At 44.4% G+C, this 23,362-nt stretch overlaps 1 protein-coding gene across 2 annotated transcripts in view; it reads right to left on the bottom strand.

The window, feature by feature from the left end:
* Positions 1–17,735, bottom strand: part of SOCS7 (suppressor of cytokine signaling 7) — a 37,359-nt gene extending 19,624 nt beyond the window's left edge. For both annotated transcript variants that reach the window (XM_030220621.1, XM_030220622.1), the window contains exon 1: positions 16,866–17,735. In XM_030220621.1, the coding sequence (XP_030076481.1) occupies positions 16,866–17,572 (707 nt within the window). In that variant the 5' untranslated portion in view covers positions 17,573–17,735. The remainder of the gene's footprint in view (positions 1–16,865) is intronic.
* Positions 17,736–23,362: the final 5,627 nt, after the last annotated feature.

The raw sequence follows: 23,362 nt of genomic DNA, 5'->3' as shown, positions 1-23,362 counted from the left end.
TATTGGAACCAAATGTTGGAACTCTCTCCCAAAATCTATTAAATTTCATCCTAACTACTTACAATCCCGAAAATTGCTAAAAACTAATTTCTTCACCAGTTCATTCCAGAATTCATTACATTAGTTAACATAACAATAACCAGTTGATAATCTTGTCTCTTTTCTGTACTGCAGATCTATCAATATGTCCACTACTCGTAGTTTATTTGCTAATCTGTTACTCTCAACCACTTCATCATACTACTTCGTTGAAATTCAAACTGTCAGTTATTAGTAATGAGACAAGCCTAAAGAAAGCATATGTCAAAAAAATAAGAAGAAAAAAATTAAGAGCAAAATCATCCAGGGCTGTGGAGTCTGGTACACCAAACCTTTGACTCAGACTCGTATTTTTCTACTGCTCAACTCTGACTTCTACTTTACATTTTTTGTTCTAGATCTAGTTCTTTACATCCAGGACAAAGAAATGTATATGTAAGTATAGAATGATAAGTCTGCCATACATTATAATGTGTTTTTTTGTGTGTGTGTGTTCTTTTTAAGCTGGCGTTGATACATTTTTACCAACTCTGATTCCACAGCCCTGAAATCAACCCTACTATTCAGAATGTAGAGAAAGGCACAATTATAGTGAGAGACAAGTGAAGGCAGGAAGAAAAGTTTAGTGTGGTGGATGCTCAAATGCAGGAGACAATTGCACAATCAATCTAGGCCAGGATTACAACTTTATATATATATATATATATATATATATATATATATACATACAGTGAGGGAAATAAGTATTTGATCCCTTGCTGATTTTGTAAGTTTGCCCACTGACAAAGACATGAGCAGCCCATAATTGAAGGGTAGGTTATTGGTAACAGTGAGAGATAGCACATCACAAATTAAATCCGGAAAATCACATTGTGGAAAGTATATGAATTTATTTGCATTCTGCAGAGGGAAATAAGTATTTGATCCCCCACCAACCAGTAAGAGATCTGGCCCCTACAGACCAGGTAGATGCTCCAAATCAACTCGTTACCTGCATGACAGACAGCTGTCGGCAATGGTCACCTGTATGAAAGACACCTGTCCACAGACTCAGTGAATCAGTCAGACTCTAACCTCTACAAAATGGCCAAGAGCAAGGAGCTGTCTAAGGATGTCAGGGACAAGATCATACACCTGCACAAGGCTGGAATGGGCTACAAAACCATCAGTAAGACGCTGGGCGAGAAGGAGACAACTGTTGGTGCCATAGTAAGAAAATGGAAGAAGTACAAAATGACTGTCAATCGACAAAGATCTGGGGCTCCACGCAAAATCTCACCTCGTGGGGTATCCTTGATCATGAGGAAGGTTAGAAATCAGCCTACAACTACAAGGGGGGAACTTGTCAATGATCTCAAGGCAGCTGGGACCACTGTCACCACGAAAACCATTGGTAACACATTACGACATAACGGATTGCAATCCTGCAGTGCCCGCAAGGTCCCCCTGCTCCAGAAGGCACATGTGACGGCCCGTCTGAAGTTTGCCAGTGAACACCTGGATGATGCCGAGAGTGATTGGGAGAAGGTGCTGTGGTCAGATGAGACAAAAATTGAGCTCTTTGGCATGAACTCAACTCGCCGTGTTTGGAGGAAGAGAAATGCTGCCTATGACCCAAAGAACACCGTCCCCACTGTCAAGCATGGAGGTGGAAATGTTATGTTTTGGGGGTGTTTCTCTGCTAAGGGCACAGGACTACTTCACCGCATCAATGGGAGAATGGATGGGGCCATGTACCGTACAATTCTGAGTGACAACCTCCTTCCCTCCGCCAGGGCCTTAAAAATGGGTCGTGGCTGGGTCTTCCAGCACGACAATGACACAAAACATACAGCCAAGGCAACAAAGGAGTGGCTCAGGAAGAAGCACATTAGGGTCATGGAGTGGCCTAGCCAGTCACCAGACCTTAATCCCATTGAAAACTTATGGAGGGAGCTGAAGATGCGAGTTGCCAAGCGACAGCCCAGAACTCTTAATGATTTAGAGATGATCTGCAAAGAGGAGTGGACCAAAATTCCTCCTGACATGTGTGCAAACCTCATCATCAACTACAGAAGACGTCTGACCGCTGTGCTTGCCAACAAGGGTTTTGCCACCAAGTATTAGGTCTTGTTTGCCAGAGGGATTAAATACTTATTTCCCTCTGCAGAATGCAAATAAATTCATATACTTTCCACAATGTGATTTTCCGGATTTAATTTGTGATGTGCTATCTCTCACTGTTACCAATAACCTACCCTTCAATTATGGGCTGCTCATGTCTTTGTCAGTGGGCAAACTTACAAAATCAGCAAGGGATCAAATACTTATTTCCCCCACTGTATATACACATAAAGAGAGAGAGAGAGACATGAAAAGGGGAAGTGAAGAGGGGAAGCAGATGGGAACAGATTTCTTAAAATACTTTGTTCAGTAATCACTCTAAAAGTAGAGGGTGATGGGTAACAGAACAGATTAGGGTGGAAGCATTTTTGAAAACTCTGGTGCCAGTTTATTGTCCAACTCCCCGCCCCCCCCCCCCCCCCCCAAAAAAAAAAAAAAAAAAGAAACTTAAAAAAAAAAACCTTCTGTGCCTGTTTTTTGGGGTCTGGTTTTATAGCAGGATGCCTATTTGAGAAGTTCAAAAGACATCTTTTTGTTATATAGCAGTGTAGGTATCTATATAAAGTAGGCTCCCAGTAGTGCACAGATGCTGATGCACCCATGTTATACTTTGGTGGTGATTAGTTTATTTATGACATTTATATCCCACATTATCGTGAAAACAAGCTCGAGTTCAATGTGACTTACAGTTTAGAGTAAAAATACAGAGTTTTGTTGCTATTTTAATACTCCTTCATATTAGTATCTGTGCTTTCCCTACTTCTGACAAAGGGTACATACATAAGCACATAAGTATTGCCATACTGGGAAAGACCAAAGGTCCATCAAGCCCAGCATCCTGTTTCCAACAGTGGCCAATTCAGGTCACAAATACCTGGCAAGATTCCCCAAAAAAGTACAAAACATTTTATACTGCTTATCCCAGAAATAGTGGATTTCCCCCAAATCCATTTAATAATGGTCTATGGACTTTTCCATTAGGAAGCCGTCCAAACCTTTTTAAAACTCCGCTAAGCTAACCGCCTTTACCACATTCTCTAGCAACGAATTCCAGAGTTTAATTACACGTTGAGTGAAGAAACTCTTTCTCAGATTCGTTTTAAATTTACTATAATACATTTAACATAATAAAAGTGCAATGTAGTGTGACAGGGCAGTAAGCAGAACCTGATAGATGCTGGGATGCACAGGGAGAAGACATAACTAGTGTATGAAAGGAAGTGACAATGCATCTGTGTGTGGTGTTAGTGAGACCTCACCTAGAATACTGTCTAGTACTGGTTGTACCTAGTTTAAGGCAAGTTACATGCAAGCATTTTAAGTATTTCCCTGCCACACTGGGCTTGTAATGTAGGTTTCTTCAAGAAGCAACAGAGTAATGACTTACCCAAGGTCACAAAGAGAATCAGCAGTAGGAGCAGGATTTAAACTTCAACCTCCCTGGCTCTTGGCCCATTGCTTCAATCACTGGTCCACTTCCTTTTCCTATAAGTCAGTCCTCTGGCCAGCTTGGTCAGAAGCTAGTGCTTCTCTCAATCCTAGCCCCCAGATGTTGGCATTTGATCATCTTTTCCTTGCTTTCTCTCCTTAGAAATATTTTGCTCAAGTCCCAAACTCTTATTTTTTTTTAAATATTTTTATTGGTGTATGAAGTCAGTCTTAATACATCTTATAGCATAAACATAGTATAACAGTTGCTGTATAAAATTGTTCATAATACAACACAGCTTAGCGTTTGATCTGATTGAACTCCATAACGGTTTATTCATACCCCCCCCCCCCCGTGAGTAGAGAGTTTCCCCAACTATACACATTCTTTACTACTCGGATTTGGAGTGCTGTTGCGAAAGCAGTGTCTGAGCTCTGCACCAAAGATCTCGGTATTGACGGAGTCTCAGTGCAACAGCAAATTTATGTGTCATGTTAACCCAGCTGCCCATTTCTATCATACAAGTTTTCCATGATTCCACGTCCGGGGGTGTCTCACTGACCCACTCCCGCAATATGCACTTCTTCTTAATTATCAATGCCAGCAGTACAAAGCGGATCTGGGCCGCGCCCAGTCCCTGTCCTTTAAGTGCCTCCCCACATCCCATCAGAGTAACGGAGTATTGCCACTCCACTGTGCGTTGCAAAATTTCTTCCAACAGCCGCAACGCATTCACCCAGAGAGTATGCAATGATGGACATTCCATAAAAGAATGTAAGAATGAGCCCACACTCCTTTTACATTTATTACATGTGTCATCCTCCCACATTCCCAAAGCTTTCCCTCTTGCTTTTGTAATATGCACCCTGTAGAGAATCCTATACTGGATGTCTTGCAATGCTGCATTCGGGGTTATCTTACTCAGGTTTCTGAATGTTACCCCTAGGCGTTCCACCGTAACTTCTTCTACCACATCCCTACTCCACTTCTCTGCTAATTGTGTCATATGTGGTGCTTTTTTGGAATCTCTAATCGTTTGATGCCACCTGGTCAGTCTATTGCTTATTGGATTAGTCTGCATAAACAGGAGGTCCAATTTGGTGAAATGAGCTATAGCCCGGGTCCTGCGCTCTTCACTCAGAACATAGTCTCGGGCCTGTAAGTAAGCAAAGAATTGAGAGCCAGCTATCTGCAGTTCCTGCTTTACCATATCAAAGGTTGGAAAGGCGTCATCCCCGTTTCCTAAATTGACCTATGAACCGACATCCCTTTTCCCGCCAGCTCCCAAATACCGACACGCCCTGCCCTGCCGGGAAGGCCAAGTTCCCTACTAATGGCATGAATGGGCTGACCCCCTTATCCGCTTCTCCGTGTCCTCTCCACCACCTCCAAGCCCGCTGTAGCGCAGCCACATATGGGTTCCCCACTATCTTTCTAGCTCCCTGTACTGCCCAGGATCCTAACACCGTAAAAGGATCATTTGGACTGCACCAGCTCTCCCAAAAACCCTGAAGGGCATAATGTCCTTCCCCTGAGATCAGCTCATGTATCCACCGCATCAGTGCCGCCACGTTATATCTCCTCAGGTCTGGGAGTCTAAGGCCTCCTTGTGCCTTCCCATGGATCAATTTAGTAAATGCAATCCTGAGGCGCTTTGAATGCCAGATAAAAGTGCCTATAATGCTTCTATACCTTTTCTCCTCCTCCTTTCTCACCCACAGTGGGAGCATTTGTAGCGGATATATGAGCTTGGGTAGTAGTACCATTTTCACTAATGCAATCCTGCCCATAAAGTTTAATGGTAGGTCTTTCCATTGGTTACATAATTTTTTTACCTCCTCTATACGGTCAATTATGTTTCTTTTATATACCCAGGCCTGATCTGCACTAAGGTGTACCCCAAGGTATTTAATGCCTCCCGGTGCCCAGCGTAGAGGGAAAGTCGACAATTCTCTACATTGGCATGATGCAGTGACAGGTAGCGCCTCTGATTTCTCAAAATTTATGCTGAGACCCGAGAATTCCCCAAATTCTCGAATAGTGTGCATCACCCGGGGCAAAGTTTCAGTCACATCATCTATCAGCAACAACATGTTGTCTGCGAACAGATTGATTTTATGTTCCTCTCCTCCCACTCTTAACCCTTTCAAATTTGGCTCCTGTCTTATTTTAGCTGCTAGTGGTTCCAGGGTGAAAATAAACAATAAGGGCGACAGCGGGCACCCCTGCCTGGACCCCCTTCCCAGGGTGAATGTATCCGTCAGGGAGTCGTTCACAAGTATTTGAGCCGTCGGGGAACTCTACAATGCCTGAATCCAATTCAAAAATTCCCCCTGGATGCCGAAACGCCTCAATATCCAAAACATATACTTCCAGATCACTTTATCAAAGGCTTTCTCGGCATCCAGGCTAGCTAGAATGGCATCCCCAGTTCTCCCTTTCCCCTCCAAAAGCACTCTGCATACTTTTAAGATGTTGGCCGACGGGTACCTGCCCTTAACAAATCCTACCTGGTCTGCATGCACCAGGCAAGGCACCACCCTTCCCAAACGATCCGCCAGCACTGCTGCCAATATCTTTACATCTTGGTTCAGCAAAGAGATTGGCCTGTATGAGCCCACTAACTCCCCGTCTTTCCCAGGCTTTGGAAGCACCACTATATGTGCGTGATTTAACACCGGTCCCATAGTGCCCGCTTCTCTGGTGTCCTCACACATAGCGACAAAGGGAGCTATAATCATATCTTGTAAGATTTTATAGTATTCCACTCCCAGCCCATCGGGGCCCGGTGCTTTTGCTAAGGTTAAACGCTTGATGACATTCTGAACCTCCTCCCCCTGTATCGGCGCATTTAACATCTGCCGCTGTTCTACCGAGATAGTGGCCAAACCCACCCCTTCAATAAATTCCCTGCATTTATCCTCTAAAAAGGAGCCCTCCTTATATAGGGACGAGAAAAAGCGTAGAAACTCCTCTTTTATGTCAGTTAACTGCACACATACCTTCCCTTGCTTGTTTCTAATTTTTCTGATAAATTTCCTCGATGTCCTCTGATTCACAAGAGATGCTAACATTTTGCCCATTTTGTTGCCCCATTGGTGTAGTTTATATTTATACAATTTAACATTGTAAATTGCTTCCTCGTCCAGCACATTCTGTATTTCTTTCCTACACTCCATGTATGTCTTTCTATTGCCTTCAGAGGGGAAACCCAGAAGTGCTCTACGCGCCTCCCGCAATTTCATAGTAAGATCTTTTATTTTTTCCCCCCGCTTTTTATTTTTGGAAGCAACGTAAGCGATAATTTTCCCTCTTAGCACTGCCTTTGCAGCCTCCCAAAAGATTCTGGGGCTCACCTCCCGTGCATCATTCTCCGCTATGTAATCCAACCAGCACTTCCTTAGATAGGAGCAGAAATCCCTGCTCCTATATAACGCCGGATTCATCCGCCATCGGGCCGGTCCTTCCCTTCTACCCCAGGACAACTCTGCCCACACAAGTGCATGGTCTGACACAGCTGGCTCTACAATTCCCGATCGATTTGTTATAACACTGAGTGAATATGATAGAAGCAGACAGTCAAGGCGTGAGTGGACCCCATGAGGGTGAGAAAAAAAAGTGTAATCAGTGTCTGTTATATGTTGCTGCCTCCATATGTCCACCAAATCTAAATCTCTCATCAGCAAGTTCACACCCTTGTCCTCATGGTCTTTCCCTGCTCTCCATGGTGGCTTGCAATCTATTGAGGGGTCGCTAGTGATGTTAAAGTCCCCCCCCCCCAACTATAAGTTGATAGTCATCTAATGCTACCAGCTTGGCTTTCAATAAAGTGAAGAATTTGTGGCTATAAACATTGGGTGCATAGACATTGCATAATCCCACCCTTTTCCCTTGCAAATCACCTGTCACTATCAAATAACGCCCATCTGGGTCCTGGTACATATTATGTAAGTCAAAGGCCACATTTTTCCGGAACAGTATGGCAACCCCCCGCTGCCTTCCATTATATGATGCAAAGAATATATCTCCCACCCAATCCTTCTTTAACTTAAGGTGTTCTAGCTTACTTAGGTGGGTTTCCTGAATCATGGCCACATCAGCTTTCTGACGCTTAAGAGCCTGCAAAATTTTAGTTCTCTTTACCGGAGAGTGCACTCCGTCCACATTCAGCGACACAATCTTAAAGCAAGCCATTCATAACAAAATGTCTCCTGTCAACCTGCGCAATAGTTCCCCGTACTATCTGAAGGCTTCCCAGCTGAGCCCCCAGAGCTAAAACACACTGCCCCAAGTTCTGTTGTTTTTCAAACTCTCCTCTCCTCTTGCCCTCTGGTCTCTCACTTCGTCTGTACACACTCCACGTAGGTATTTGTAGGGAACCTCTCACTCCCTCCCTCCCACCCCTCGTCCTCTCTATACTCCCCCCACCCCACCCCATTCCTCCTTTCCCTTGTACTGCCCCTTTTATTCCATCCCTCTGAGCACACATACCCCTTGTGCACACCAGTGCTCAACACTCACACTCCCCTTTTACACCACCAACTCTCCCGAACTCCGCCCTCTCTTACCCTACCCTCCCCCCTCCTGGTGTTACCCCCAAATTTCACTCTTCTCAACTCAACATATATCTGAACATTATAATCTAGTAATTGAGCACTTGTGCTCCTAAAAATAAGAATTTTTCAACCAGGAGCTCAAGTGAGACTCCAACATTTTAACCTGCTGTAACTGTAACTGGATAGTTCATAGCCCAGTCTTCTCTCAGTTCTCCGCATGCATGTTGACATTATGAACCGGTAAACTGCATGTCTGCTGATATCCTTAAATACGATGATACTTGCAATCGTCATTCTTAGATTCATCTCTGATCTTGCCTTGTCTGCTACCAAAAAATTCCTTAGAAGTAACTCTGTCCCATCTAGCTCCGCCATTTTTCAGATTCATTCATCACCTGACTTTTCTGCTGCTGCATTCTCTCAAGGTAGTGTTGACACAAACTTTTCTAGATCTGCTGCTTCATTGAAAAATAAAGTTTTATTCTCATGCAGTACTCGCACCTTCGCGGGGTATAGTAAGGCAAAACGGTACTCCTTTGTCATAGAGCCTTTTACAATGACGGCCCATGGCTTTCCGTTGGTCTGAAACTATGGCCGAATAGTCCTGAAAGAGCATTATTTTCTCTCCCTCATAGGCAAGGCCTGGATTACTTCTATACGCCTGCAGCAGTGATTCCTTATCCATGTAATTTAACAGTTTTGCCAGTACTTGCCTTGGCCTGCTTTCATTCGCTCGTACCGCTCCTACTCTGTGTACTCTCTCCACCTGCAAAAGATACTTGCTGCTGTCTAGGCCCAGTTCTTTAGGCAGCCATTGTTCCACAAATTTTCGAAGCTCCGTCGCTTTTACTGCTTCTGGGATGCCCACTATCCGAAGGTTATTCCGCCTGCTGCGGTTTTCAAGATCATCCGCCTTCTGTGTCAGCTGTTCACACTTCCTCTCCAGCGCTGCCATGCGCTCATTCGTCCCTACAGCTGCATCTTCACAACTCGACACTCTTTCCTCCACGAGTTGCAAGCGGGCGCTTTGGCGTTCCAGCGTCTCACGTATCTGGTCTACTGAGGTCTGCAATTTCGATAGTTTTTCTTCCAGCATCGCGGAGATCTGCTGCGCCAGGTCCCGAACCACCTCTGCTGGCATCGTCTCAGGAGCCACCGCCATCTTAGCCTGCGTCGCGCTGGTGTTCTGTTTGCCCTGCTGAGTCTTAGCGGGCATACCCTCCTTCACGTGCGGCAAAAATCTCCGCTGAAGTTCTCTTTTGTAGCCCTTGCCTTCCGCCGTCAGATGGTGCAGAGCAGGGGATCACCTTGGGGGGAGATCGCAGGTAATTTTGCAGATTTTTGCGCGCTCGAGTCGGAGCCGGTGTCAGAGGCTTCCGCTCAGCTCCACGTCATCACGTGACCCCCTAAACTCTTATAATGTGCTAATTCCTCATTACTTTTACTTCTCCATCAGCACCTGAAGTTTGCATGAAATTACAGTATATTTAATTTTTTTTTCTAGACCAAGTTAGACAAGGCAAATACCTTGAAGCTATGTTTATACTCTGTATAGGTTTGAAATACTCAACTTAATACTACTTCTAAGAGAATATATTATAGTCCACTCTTCTGAGAAAAGTCTGTCCGCCACCAGCCTTGATGTTTCCATCTATTTCTGTATTCAAGATTGCAGGCTTTTTTATTTGTTTTCTAGTCTTTGTTTCTCATGCTGAACTTCCCAGCAGGATACAATTACGCTTTGCAGAAGATTCAGGGAGTGTCATGTCTCCCTAGCGGAGATTTCAGGGAAAGGAAATATATGCTCAACTGGGCAGACCGGATAGGGTAATTTGGTCTTAGAAAAGGTACAGAGAAGAGCAACAAAAATGATAAAGGGAATGGGACAACTTCCCTATGAGGAAAGGCTAAAGTGGCTAGGGCTCTTCGGCTTGGAGAAAAGATGGCTAAGGGGACATATGATAGAGGTCTATAAAATAATGAGTGGAGTGAAACAGGTATATGTGAATCGCTTGTTTACTCTTTCCAAAAATACTAGGACTAGGGGGCACGCAATGAAGCTACAAAGTAGTACATTTAAAAGAAATCAGAGAAAATATTTCTTCACTCAACAAGTAATTACCTCTGGAATTTGTTGCCAGAGAATGTAGTAAAAATGGTTAGCTTAGCAGGGTTTTAAAAAAGGTTTGAATAGCTTCCTAAAAGTCCATAAGCCATTATTAAGATGGACTTGGGGAAAATCCACTGCTTATTTCTAGGATAAGCAGCATAGAATGTATTGTACTGTTTTGTGATGTTGCCAAGTACTTGTAACCAGACTGTTCTGACCTGGTTTCACAGCCTGCCTCACTGACACAGACTACTCAATAACAACTGTGGATTCTTTTGGATTCGTATTGGGTAAATGAGACTTTTATTAGAGGTTCATTACTGTCTAAAATACACAATGATTAAGCTACACAATTGAAAAGAAACAATATATATCTATAGTTAAAAAGAAACAATCATTACATCACTGGTCCCTACATCCAAACAATGCTAGGAGTCTCTTGACCAGGAAAAGAAGCAATAATGCATCATAGTAACATAGTAGATGATGGCAGAGAAAGACCTGCATGGTCCATCCAGTCTGCCCAACAAGATAAACTCATATGTGCTACTTCATATGTATACCTGACCTTGAAATGTATCTGCCATTTTCAGGGCACAGACCGTAGAAGTCTGCCCAGCACTAGCCCCACCTCCCAACCACCGGTGTTGCCACCCAATCTCCGCTAAGCTTCTCAGGATACATTCCTTCTGAACAGAATTCCTTTATGTTTATCCCATGCATTTTTGAATTCCGGTACCATTTTCATATCCACCACTCTCTCCGTGAAAAAATACTTCCTGACATTTTTTTTTAGTCTGCCCCCCTTCAACCTCATTTTATGTCTTCTAGTTCTACCACCTTCCCATCTCCAGAAAAGGTTCGTTTGCGGATTAATACCTTTCAAATATTTGAACGTCTGTATCATATCACCCCGTTTCTCCTTTCCTCCAGGGTACACATGTTCAGGTCAGCAAGTCTCTCCTCATACGTCTTGTAACACAAATCCCATATCATTTTTGTAACTTTTCTTTGCACCGCTTCAATTCTTTTTACATCCTTAGCAAGATACAGCCTCCAAAACTGAACACAATGCTCCAGGTGGGGCCTCACCAACGACTTGTACAGGGGCATCATCACCTCTTTCTTCTGCTGGTCACACCTCTCTCTATACAGCCTAGCAACCTTCTGGCTATGGCCACCGCATTGTCACACGCCTTCAGATCCTTAGATACTATCACCCCAAGATCCCTCTCCCTGTCTGTACATATCAGACTCTCTCCGCCTAACACACGTCTCCCGTGTATCATAATATACATACGTCACTGGTCCTTAATCTCTACATCCAGGCTCTTATCATCAGCTTGGGGGGGGGGCCCTGTTCACAGTGAAAGCCAGGAGTCTTGACCAGGCAATACTGTGCAGTACATAGGTTACTCACAAACGAGCTCCCCCCAAGTTTCTAACAGAGCCATTGCTGATCTGGAAGGGGATTCCCCCCTCTCTCCCCCCCCCCCCCCCCAAACTTCACTGGGGACAATGTTGGAAGGATGGGGAGGCAGAAGCAAGGGAGATGTCTGCTGCTGGCTCCTAGATTTTGTGAAAATTTGTCGAGGCCTGTATTAGAATCTGCTATGCCGGAACACTATATCTGCAGTAAACCACATTTCAAGGAAAGTGAACTTTTCTAACATTCCTTTGCCAAACTGACAATATATTTTCTGTGCGTCTGGTGGGGGGGGGGGGGGGGGTTACTGCAGAAACTGTGCTCTTAGCAGGGCAGTAATTTTCTAAAAGTCTAGCACAGTTTGGTTCTAAGCGTGTGTACACTACTAGATCCAGTGTCTCTTACCATTACTTTAGTGACAGTCGCTATTTATCAATACAGTACTATGTCCAATACCATCTTTCCTCAAGTACTTACCTCAAAAGTAGTGGCTTAAGAGAACCCTCTCGCAGAATTCCAGCATCCTCATCCCTTATTTCTTGCCGAACCTGCAACTGGTACCCTCTAATCCACACCTGCTAGATTTAAGTCCTCCCTCTTCCCATTCTGATGGCAGCCAACCTATTACACTTCTGTTATATCTCACATTTTTCCTCAACATAATGCACAACAGCTCAGCTGCTTTCTACTCATACTGCGTCCCTTTTACCGGTTGCTGATATCCCTATGCAAACGTATTACAACAAGTTCAGTAGTATTAAAATGAGCACTCCAAGTGATGCACAAATATTTCCATGAACTGAGCGCCTCCCTTTAACATACAAAATTTTCCAGCAGGTGTGGAGCTGTTGGTGTATGGGGACGACCTGGTGGAGTGATCTGCTTGCACTATAGTTCGCTGGATGTAGAGTACTTGTGTTAAATTGCTTAGCCCTTGTAAAGACAAAGGCTAGTAAATTTAAACAAAGCAAAAAAAAAAAAAAGCCACTCCTCCCCCCCTCAAAACATTTTTCAACTGAGTAAATGATTCAGGACAAAGCATATTCATTGTAAACTTCCCTCCCTCGACCCCCCTCCAAATTCTTAAGTTACCACAACTGTTTTGTGGTAGCCTTCTAAATAAAATAAACAAGCTTAAACGCACAAACACATTTTATGTTTTAGTTGGTCACGTGCACCGGAGTGGAAAGCTGAACTTTGAAGGTGGAAGTGCTTAGAGAAACTGTTCTGCACATGAGCTATGCACTTTTCCTACCGAGCCACTTACAGATTTTCCATACATCTCATTTGATTGCAATTTCCTCTGTGTATCAGTTACTGTTTCAAAATCACTAAGTTCACTGGTGGATATAAGCGTGCACAGTGCGTAACAGTGACTTTTGTGCATCGGGGTCCTATCCCAATTACCACTGATATAGGATTCACCGATTGTACTCACAGCTGTTCTCTTTCACCACAGTGGCTTTTAAGTCAATGATTTTAAGACATACTACAAGCATTTGCACACATGATTTTCCAGGTTATTTTTCTACCTCACTCATATTTCCTTTCTGCTCTTTACGAAGAAGTTCACTATACCCCTACCAATACCCAACCAGCCTCTTTGCTCTCCCCCATACAAAGTCTTCCAAAAATCCATCCACCTTTTTAAAAATAATCTCCAATTCATTGCCACACACTCCTTGAAACCAAAGAACAAATCAAATCCTTTAGAGCTTCAGTCTCTAGCTCTCCCAATCAAGCTATTTCAACAGCATTTACCCTTCATCACGTCACTGAAGCTCAAGTTTAAAACACCCTGCCATTCCCTACAACCCCAGTGCAATTACCTCTTATTCATAGGATCCAACTGGTCCACATTAGCCATAATGTACAATTACAGACTGTACAAATGAATCGCATCCATTTATAAAACTGCTCCAGACACAGCTACTCCAGGAATGCAAGAGGCAACTTCAAAACAACTTTGCTTCTTTACAGTATGCAAAGCAAACAGATGGCACAGCTGTCTTTCAGAAGATCAGGAAGCAGTCACTGAACTGAGCTTTATATCTTTAGTTATTCCAGATGCACCTGCACAGTCATCTAAGAATCCATCCATCTCATGCTGCCAGGCAGCAAGGAACTGGCTTTTCTAATTGAAGAACACTGGCAGCGCCCTTTCTTCTAAATCTAGTTCTTAACCCTACACAAGGTCTAGTTCCTCTTTTCTATTACTCATATAGGGTCAAACAATTTGCTAAAACCAATTTCAACACAACATATTTCTAGAAGCAAAAGAACACATGAAGCTGCCTGCCAACCTCACGAGCTGCTCTTCCCCTCCCCCCTCCTTATGCTGCTACTTTGGACCCCCACATAAAAATGGACCTAGATAATCTTGTAAATTTGAATTGTTCAACAGGCATGTAAAATACATATGTACATATTCCATCTGTCAGTGTGCCTTCTCCCTTCCATCGATGGGTCCCCGGATTCTAGAAATGTTCTAACTTCCAGTATTTCTGTATTTTCTTGCATTACTGCTGGGCAGTGTATACACATGTTTACAAGGAAACTGTTACAAGGGGAAAATGTAATGGTTATGTGTTCTACAGCATTAACTGCCTGTTTACCAAATCATGGCAAATGTAATTTTAATAACGTAACCTTCACTGAGGGCAACATAAGAAGGCTCTTAGGCACAAAAGACCCATAGGCCGTACGAATTTGACAGAAACATGTGTGCCTATATGCCTTTATAAAACTGCCTTCCCAAAAACTTACACTTGTTCCAAAGCAAGACTGACTGCAGAAATCAGCACATTCTCCAACCTAAGAACCATTTTGGGCTTGTAGATAGCATATAATAAATTAAATATTTGCATAAAAGGAGGTACTGTTTTCCCAGTACCTACTTCTATGCAGTTACACCCCTGGGAGATTTCTTGAAGCATTTACTCAAGTGTATAGAACTCCGTTCCGCATCCTTTAAGTCACTTGAATTACCCCCCAAATTAATGGTTCCCAAACCTGGTCCTGGAGCAGCACCCCAGCCAGTCAGGTTTTCAGGATATCCACAATGAATATTCATGAGATAAATCTGAATGCAGTGGAAGCAGTGCATTCAAATATTTCTCATGATTATTCATTGTGGATATCCTGAAAAGCTGGGGTGCCTCCAGGACCAGGTTTGGGAACCACTGCCCTAAATGTTAATATGTAGATTCAAGAGCAATAAATACCACAGTTGCTTACAACCCTAGTGTTAAGAATGCTAAACAAGTTATGCATAATTGCTTGCAAATCAAATCTAGCAAGGGGCTGATTAACTTATAACTTTCCTTTTTTGAGGCTCACCAAAGCCAAAAAAGCAAACAGGATGCTAGAAATTATTAGGAAAGAAATGCAAAATAAGACAAAAAATATTATAACGCCTCTGTATTGCTCCACAGTGTGACCTCACCCCAAGTATTGTGTTCAATTCTGGTCGCCGTATCTCAAAAAAGATATAGTGGAATTAGAAAAGGTTCAAAGAACAACCACCAAAATGATAAAGGGGAAAGAACTCCGCCCATATGAGGAAAGGTTAGGCCTCTTCAGCTTGGAAAAGAGATGGCTGAGGTACATGCTGGAGGCAGCCAGTGAGTAAGGCTGCCGCTGACTACTGGCATCACAAAGACTTCAGGACTTGGGGTTAAAAAGGGAGAAAGCAGGCAGGGCCAGGAGTTTGGGGGGGAGGGGGAAGACACCAGATCATGCAGGGAAGGGGAGGTGTAGCCACGCGGGGGGGGGGGGCCCTTGGAGAGTGAGGGATTGTGCGGTGAGGGAGACCGTGCGCAGGGCTGAGAAACTAACTGTGTGAGGGGGAGGGAATCCGGACTATTGGGTGGTCGGCTCGAAAATTAAAAGAATCCAGACTCCTGGCATCCTAATTTCTGTGCTTCTACTGTACTTGAAGTTTTAAAAGGGTCTAATTCTTTATACAGGCCTTCAACAAGCATCAATGAAAGGTGACTTTCTGGGGACTGTTTCCAAAAGTTCTTTGTTCCATGATGTCATAGTATTTTTGCTACTGCTATTGGGTGCTGTTCTCCTCCTGTTTTCACTCACTTTGTTCCTTGGTCTCCCTATCTTACTTTGTATTTTTTTGTTGGAGCGTGTGCAAGCCTTGTCATTTCATCTACTAAATAAAAGGCAGCCTATAAAATGACTATACAAACACCCTCTAACTTGACAGTTTTGTGTTCATCTCCATATAATGTACTGAATTTTGAAAATCAATTACTTTAATTTTAAATGTATATTATGTTTTAGAGAACACCACTACATATTAAGAACACAAATTTGATCTCATAGGATTGATTTAAACTATTCAGCTAGGCTATTCTCCTGCAATAGGGTCAATTTGTCCCTCTTCTGCTATGCAGTTCAATTAGTTCTAGAGAAAACTAGAGTACTAACAGGTTCTACCTTACAAATAACCAACAAATATTAAAATGGGGCTTCTGTGTTTTTGTAAACTCATATACCGAAATCTGTTTGGTATGTGCTTAAAGGTATCACAACCTACTAAGACTATGTCCCATCTATTCAGAAAACTGTAAGCCACGCATGGAATTCATAGGCTTGAAGTCCTTCCTTTTCAGTTCTGCACCTCCTCACAAACAGATTTCAAGTTACAAGAAGTTCAGCTCCCAGTATGAGCAAACTGTCATTGGAAAAGGCTGTCAATTCCTGAAAAGATCTAAAGGGGGGGGGGGGGGTGTAATGCAACAGGAAGTAAACAAAAACAATGAATGGGTCTTATGGTTCTTTTTTCATATTACATGTTTCTCTGAGCTCTCAAATCAAAACTATAGTAAAACAACTTATTCTGTATGTATTTCAAGTTATAGGATAACGTCCAAAAAATACGCAAGATTTGCCATTTACTCGAAGTATATTAATAACAAATTAATCAGAATATGTTCCAAGATAGACAGAAATGAACTTTACATAAGTTATTATAAAGGGTACCCTGTATGGAAGAACCATACTTCCTACATTCATACATGAACATGCACCCTATCTAGTGCTATATACATGATAAGAATTCAAATAGCAAAAGGAAGTATTAACAAAACACATTGCTCAAAATATCACAGACGTACGAATGGTTCCAGCGAGAGGATGCAAGGGTCCCTTTGCCTTCTGTGCAAGGATTATTTGCAGAAGACTCACCTTCCCGCTTCCTGATCGCGTGACCCGGATACATCAATCAAACTGCCGGCCGAGGCAGTCAAGCCTCCAGCCGGTCTCTGGTCCGAAACGTCGCCAGACCCGTTACAGCTCTTTGTGCGGAAGAGGCGGCTGAGGCGGATCTTCAAAGAACCCTTCCTACAACAGCTCCCTGCACCACCACGACTTGATCTGCCGCTGCACAACCCTCGTTCCACGTCCCTATCAGTTACGGCCTGGCTTTGGGCACTGGGCGGCAGCGGTTCGGGGAGCTGTGGTCGGGCTCCCCCCGGTGGCTCCGGGCTGTTCAGATCCTCCTCGGAGCAGCTGGTGGTCTCCAGGCTCTCTGCCTCGGACTCGGGTCCCTCCAGCACCAGCAGCGCGTCACTCGTCTCCTCGGCCGGACACGGACAATCAACGGAAACGGACAGCGGGTCTTTTGCGCTCTGCAGCTCCAGGGCCCCCAACTGCAGCTCTAGGCTGGGCCCGGGATCTAGCGCACAGCGGTGCCGGGCACAGAGCCCAGCCTCGACCTCTTCTCCCCCTTCCCCTCGTAACACCTTGCGGAAAACCATCAGCTGCGGCCGAGAGCCGCGGGCCCGGCCCGGGAAGGGGAAGCGCTGAGCAGCGGGACCTCCACCATCCCCTAACAGGTGGCTCAGGGTCCGGTACGAGACAGCCTCAGAGTCCCGGAGCTCTGCAGGTTGCATCGGCCTGCCCACCCTCGGATCTGTCCGCTCCTAGTGCGCAGCAGCACGGCGACGGTTCCCGCTGCTGCTTCTAAGCAGACCCAGCCAAAGCTTCATGTAAGGGAGGGAGGAAGGGGGAGAAACCACCATACACACAAAACACACCGGAACGAAGCAGCGCACACCGCCTGCCGCACTCTGATCTCACTTCCGGTCCTGCAGGCCACCAACCAAAGCAAGGCTTCCTTTCCTCCAGCAACCCCTGCGTTCATCTCACTTCCGGGCCGGCAAGCAAGCCAGGCACCGACTATCTTACACTTGGAGGTTAAGGAGGTACAGGCGCGCTGTCCCTACCAAACCGCTCTCACTCTGACCTTTTTTTTCTCTTTCACAGCCAACCGCAAGAGTGGGCAAACTGGGCATATATTTTTCGCTTTGGCCCTGGGCAGGGAAGCTTATTTTTTTTTAAGTAAGTGGAATTTGTAGTCCCCATTATTTCAATTTTATGCAATACTATGCATTTAGAGATGCGTGTCTTGCTAAGTCTCATTCCCTAGAAGATGGGGTCCTTACCCTGCTTAATTACTACTAATAACAGTGCGTTTTTTCTAGTAAAAAAGGTGCCGGTACTGAAATGCTAGGTCACCCTTCAGAAGTGGGGTGACCACTGAGGGACCCACCCCATAATTGTCAGACCCCCTGCAACCAGTCACAGAATCTATGACAAGGCAGAATTGGTGTGTAGAGCCTGAGCTCTTTCATTAAATCTTGGGGTCCATGGGTCAATTTTAGCAGACAGTGGAAAAGGTGCCGGTACTCAGTACCCCCTCAAAAAAAAGCCCTGACTAATAATGATCACTTCTAGAGTACTACTATTTTATTATTATATCATTGCAAAAATGATATAGTGGAATTAGAGAAGGTTCAGGAAACCAGACAAAAATTATAAGATTAAATAGGTTTAGGGCTCAACCTTTGTGGCTTTAAAAAAATAATCAATTAATTGATACTTGATAGTGACGTTGGAGGCAGATAAATGGCAAAAGGTGAAAGACGGATACAGCGGGATCCGATTACAATTTGTGCTGCTGAATTTTGAGCAGACTGTAATGTTTATGTTTAATATCAGGACTTATAACACCTTATCTGACACACAGGAGAATGATATCTTTGGTAACAGACCAATAAGGAACAGGTTGCCATTACCTAAGTGAAGAAGGAGGAGATAAGGGTTTTGGTAATATGTTCAGAAAGGAAGAGAAGATTTTGTTGTTGTGTACATTTCTTTGAGTCTCAAGTATTTGGCTTAAATTGGACCGACCAGTTATTAGACAATTGAAAATCTGGGTAATACAGAAAATTCTATTCCCTGCATTTATAACCCGCTATTATCCCACAGGAATCAAAGCAAATAACAAAAAATATCATTGATAAATACAATATCAAACGTTATAAAATGTCTCAAATAATTCGGTTTACAAAGCCTTCCTATATAATCCATAATTTCACAAAGTTGTAAAGATAGTAAATTCCATAATTTGGCTGATAAATAACTGAATGAACTATCAAAATAACGCTTGAAACAAATCTTGCCAACTGCAGGAAAAGCCACATTTAGGGCCCTGTTTACTAAGGTGTGCTAGCATTTTTAGCATGTGCTAAAAATTAGTGCACACTTACTGTAGGTGCCCTTAGGAATATTATAGGTATCTACACAGCTGCTAAAAATGCTAGCGAGCCTCTAGCGTGACTTAGTAAACAGGTCCCTTGGTGCATAATATTTACGTGTAGACCGTGTTAAATGAGGAAATGAGACTAGTGAAATAACTGGGCAGCTACCATAAAAAATCTGATGAACCATACTATTATGACTCGGGGTAGTGAGCCCTTGGTTCATAGGCAGAACCAATGAAAGACTAAGTCCCCACAGTCAAGAAGCCTAGCCGGTTACAGACAACTGGGTGGGGTAAAACAAGGCGGTCCTAATACAGATTACAAAGCTGGACGGGAGGGCAGGAGAAAAAGAAGGTATGCATTTCGGGCCACAAGGCCGAACTAGAACCAGTACACTTGAGAACCCACTCACTCGGGCCACAAGGCCAAGCTGGAACTCGTGCAGACCAAAAGTAGGAAAGGTAAGGCGGGAAGAGATGCACTTAAGCAACGGAATGGCTGCACATACGTACAAGGGAAGAGAATAAAGCAAGGCAAGGCTGGAACAAAACAACCAAGCAACTGACTGCTGCACAAGAACCCAAGTACAAAAACAAGGCAAAGCAAAGCTGGAACTCACTCACAATCAGTGGCAAGCTACACTGGAACCCAAGCACTCAACATAAGGCAAAGCTGGAAACCACTCACACAAGTAGCGGGAAGCTGCGCTGGAACCCAAGCACACAAACAACGGAAAGCAAAACTGGAACCCACTCACACAAGCAGCGAGAAGCTGCACTGGAATCCAAGCACACAACAGAAAGAGAAGATGGAAATCCTTGCAGGCAGGCGGCAAATGACACAAAGTGGAGTGACTGCAGGGACGTCGTCTCAGGACCTGGAAAGCAGGCAGGGCAGATTCAACGCGGGAGCACCAGGACTAGATTTTTTTTATAAATAACTGGTAAAAAAGGCCCGTTTCTGGCACAAATGAAACGGGCGCTAGCAAGGTTTTCGTCAAAGCGGCGCTGGTGACCCCTCCACCCCCCCCCCAGGGTGCCAGCGCTCCTCCCCTCACCCCCCCCCCGAAGTCATCGTAGGCAGTGCTCCCACCTCCATACCCCTCCGAGGTCGCTGCTGCTCCCCCTCGTCCTGTATGCCCTTCCCCCCCTTTATGGTCTCAGGACCCCCCATCTATCCCCACCTCACTGGTGTGAGGACCCCCCTCTCAGTTCTCAGGACCCCCTCCCCCCATCTGTCATCCCTGGAGCCCCTGCCCCCTCATTCCTGGACCCCCTTTCCCCCCCTCTTTCTCTGGTGCCATGCACCCACTGTCAGTGTCTGTGGCCCCGCAGTGCAAGCAGGACGTGTGCTGCAGCCCATGCTCCGGTTCAGTGTTGCACTGAAGCTGCTGCTGTGTACGTGCAGAGGCTGAGCTGTAATATTTCCTAGTTGACTCGTAAGTGGGTAGATTTAGAACCTGTGAGCTGCTGCCGACTGCAAAGACTGGGAGAAAGAAAAGTTTCAGTCTTTTGTGCTCCTATGTGATGGGGGACGTGTGCTGCAGGCTCTCCCCTTCATTAGTGCTGGCTGTTGTAAAAAAACAGTGAAGAGGAGTAGGGACAGACGCAGTTTCAGAGTTCTTTAAGCTTTGTTTTTGCTTTTGTTTCAGTTGTTCCCGCCCTCATTTCCTGTTTGCAAGGCAGCCTGAAGCTGTGTCCCTGCATGTTCCCCTTCACTGTTTTTAACAACAGCCAGCATTAATGAAGGGGAGGAGCTGCAGCACACGTCCCCCTTCAGATAAACCGGATATCTCTGGCGCCTCAAGTTTCTGGCTTGAGGCTTCTTTGGAACGTTGGAGGTGCCTTTTATATATATAAATTGTGTATCTAAAATAAAGCCCAGTATTCTTGACAATTTCTCAAAGATGAAATTCTCCCGTTTCAATGGTCAGTTTTTGTGGAATTTTAGTCAATGAGTTGTCAGAATATAATAACTTTGTTTTAGTTGTATTTAGCTTTAATACATTTGATAAAGCCCATTTCTGAGTTCCATAAATACAATCTGATATGACAAACTCAAAGTCCAAAACTTCATTAGATAGAAGTACCAGAATGTGGATGATGCATAAATAAGAGGCATATAAAATGTTATTAATATCGTTCAGCAATCTACCAACAGTATTATATAAGTGCTTATACTGTTATAAACATTTTTTACAGAAATACTGTATATACTGTAAAACAACAACTGAATACATTAGTGTACTGTATTAATTCAAGCACAGAAGTGTAGCTATTGGAACAACACATTTTAAAGAACACAGAACCAAAAAGTTATTTAAAAAATGTTATAATTAAGGTTTGTCTTTCGGGCTTCCGGTGGAGCTGCCAGTTAAGATGGTCACATGTTGATGGAGCTCCCCTGGCCCTCCCTACAAATTAGGGTTACCAACTGATCCAGATTCGCCTGACAGGGTTGATACAGTCCTGGACTTACCCCATTGCATGCAGGGGCTTGTAGGCTTGCTTCTCTTAGGGAATCCAATAGGGAAATCAGAAACACAAGTCCCTGCATGCACTAGGGTAAGCCCAGGACTGGATTAACCCTGTCAAGTGAATCTGGCTGTAGTTGGCAACCCAACTACAAATCCCCCCAGGAAAAGTGATGAATTCCTACTATCGGTGTTAAACCACTACTAGAAAACCTGTAGCAAAGTTTGTGGCAGCTTTTGAGAGTGGAAGTGATCGTGCGTGAGCCGCTTAGGAGGGAGAGAGCGCGTGCCAACTGGAGAGATGTTCTGGGTGCTGGAGTACCTGTAAGCAGAGTAACGGGAGTGCTCTGGTGCTTTGACCATGGTGCAGAGCAGGTTGGAGACAGGGAGGACGAGTCCAGAGGAGGTGTTGGTGTTGGAAGAGTGGCTTTGGTGAGCAGCGGCATGGGGTTTGGCAGATTTTCTTCAGTACACCCTGCAGTGTGGGTTGTGGCTGCCATGCAGTGAGTGCATTGTGCACCGCAGCATAAGACATTTGCGCCACAGAGGCCTCCTTTCCTGACATAACGCCATGGACTCCCACAGGAGGAGGGGGAACTGCTTGATAGAGATTTATGGGCTAAAGTTAAATTGCTGGCTCTTAACCCCCAGAAGTAAAATTTGGGCGACATAGGGCACAAGGAGGTGTTTGCTTTCTTTTCTGTCCCTGCAGTGAAAGCAAAAATAATCACATTGTATATTGTTCTGGCCTGCATGTACATGCACAGCTTCTATGTTCTCCAGAGACAGGGAAGATGCAGGCACACTTTCTGGTGACATCTCCTGATGAATCCAGAGTGTCGGTGCTAGGAAGCCTTTTGGCTTAATGGGAATACGTGGGACTTCCTGCGCATGGTACAGCTCCCCCTGGTTAGTTTAGTTTTTTACTGCTCCAGAATCAGTTGCAGCATTCCTCTCTCCTCCCTCAATCACCCTGACTACAACAACAGCAAAAAAAAATAAAAAGGAAACCAAAAACAAACATCAGTGCACAGATCACAGTAGGGACAGGCAGACCATCTTTCCAGCCTGGTTCCCTCGCACCCGATGGGACTGCATAGCTGCCGCTGCACACAAGTAGACGTCAGCTCCCTCCCGCCTGAGCCCAGTACCAGCACTGGTGGGGGGGATTTCCAACAGTGGCCAATCCAGGTCACAAATACCTGGCAAGATCCCAAAAATGTACAAAACATTTTATACTGCTTATTCCAGAAATATTGGATTTTCCCCAAGTCCATTTAATAACAGTCTATGGACTTTTCCTTTAGGAAGCTGTCCAAACCTTTTTAAAACTCCGCTAAGCTAACCACCTTTACCACATTCTCTGGCAACGAATTCCAGAGTTTAATTACATGTTGAGTGAAGAAACATTTTCTCAGATTCATTTTAAATTTGCTACATTGTAGCTTCATCGCATGCCCCCTAGTCCTAGTATTTTTGGAAAGCGTGAACAGATGCTTCACATCTACCCGTCCAACTCCACTCATTATTTTATAGACCTCTATCATATCTCCCCTCAGTCGCCTTTTCTCCAAGCTGAAAAGCCCTAGCCACTTTAGCCTTTCCTCATAGGGAAGTCGTCCCATCCCCTTTATCATTTTCGTCACCCTTCTCTGCACCTTCTC

The sequence above is a fragment of the Microcaecilia unicolor genome, chromosome 12 (assembly GCF_901765095.1).
Source record: "Microcaecilia unicolor chromosome 12, aMicUni1.1, whole genome shotgun sequence".
Classification (NCBI taxonomy): Eukaryota; Metazoa; Chordata; class Amphibia; order Gymnophiona; family Siphonopidae; genus Microcaecilia; species Microcaecilia unicolor.
The sequence above is the reverse complement of the archived record's forward strand: the minus strand, read 5'-3'. Positions and strand labels throughout refer to the sequence as shown.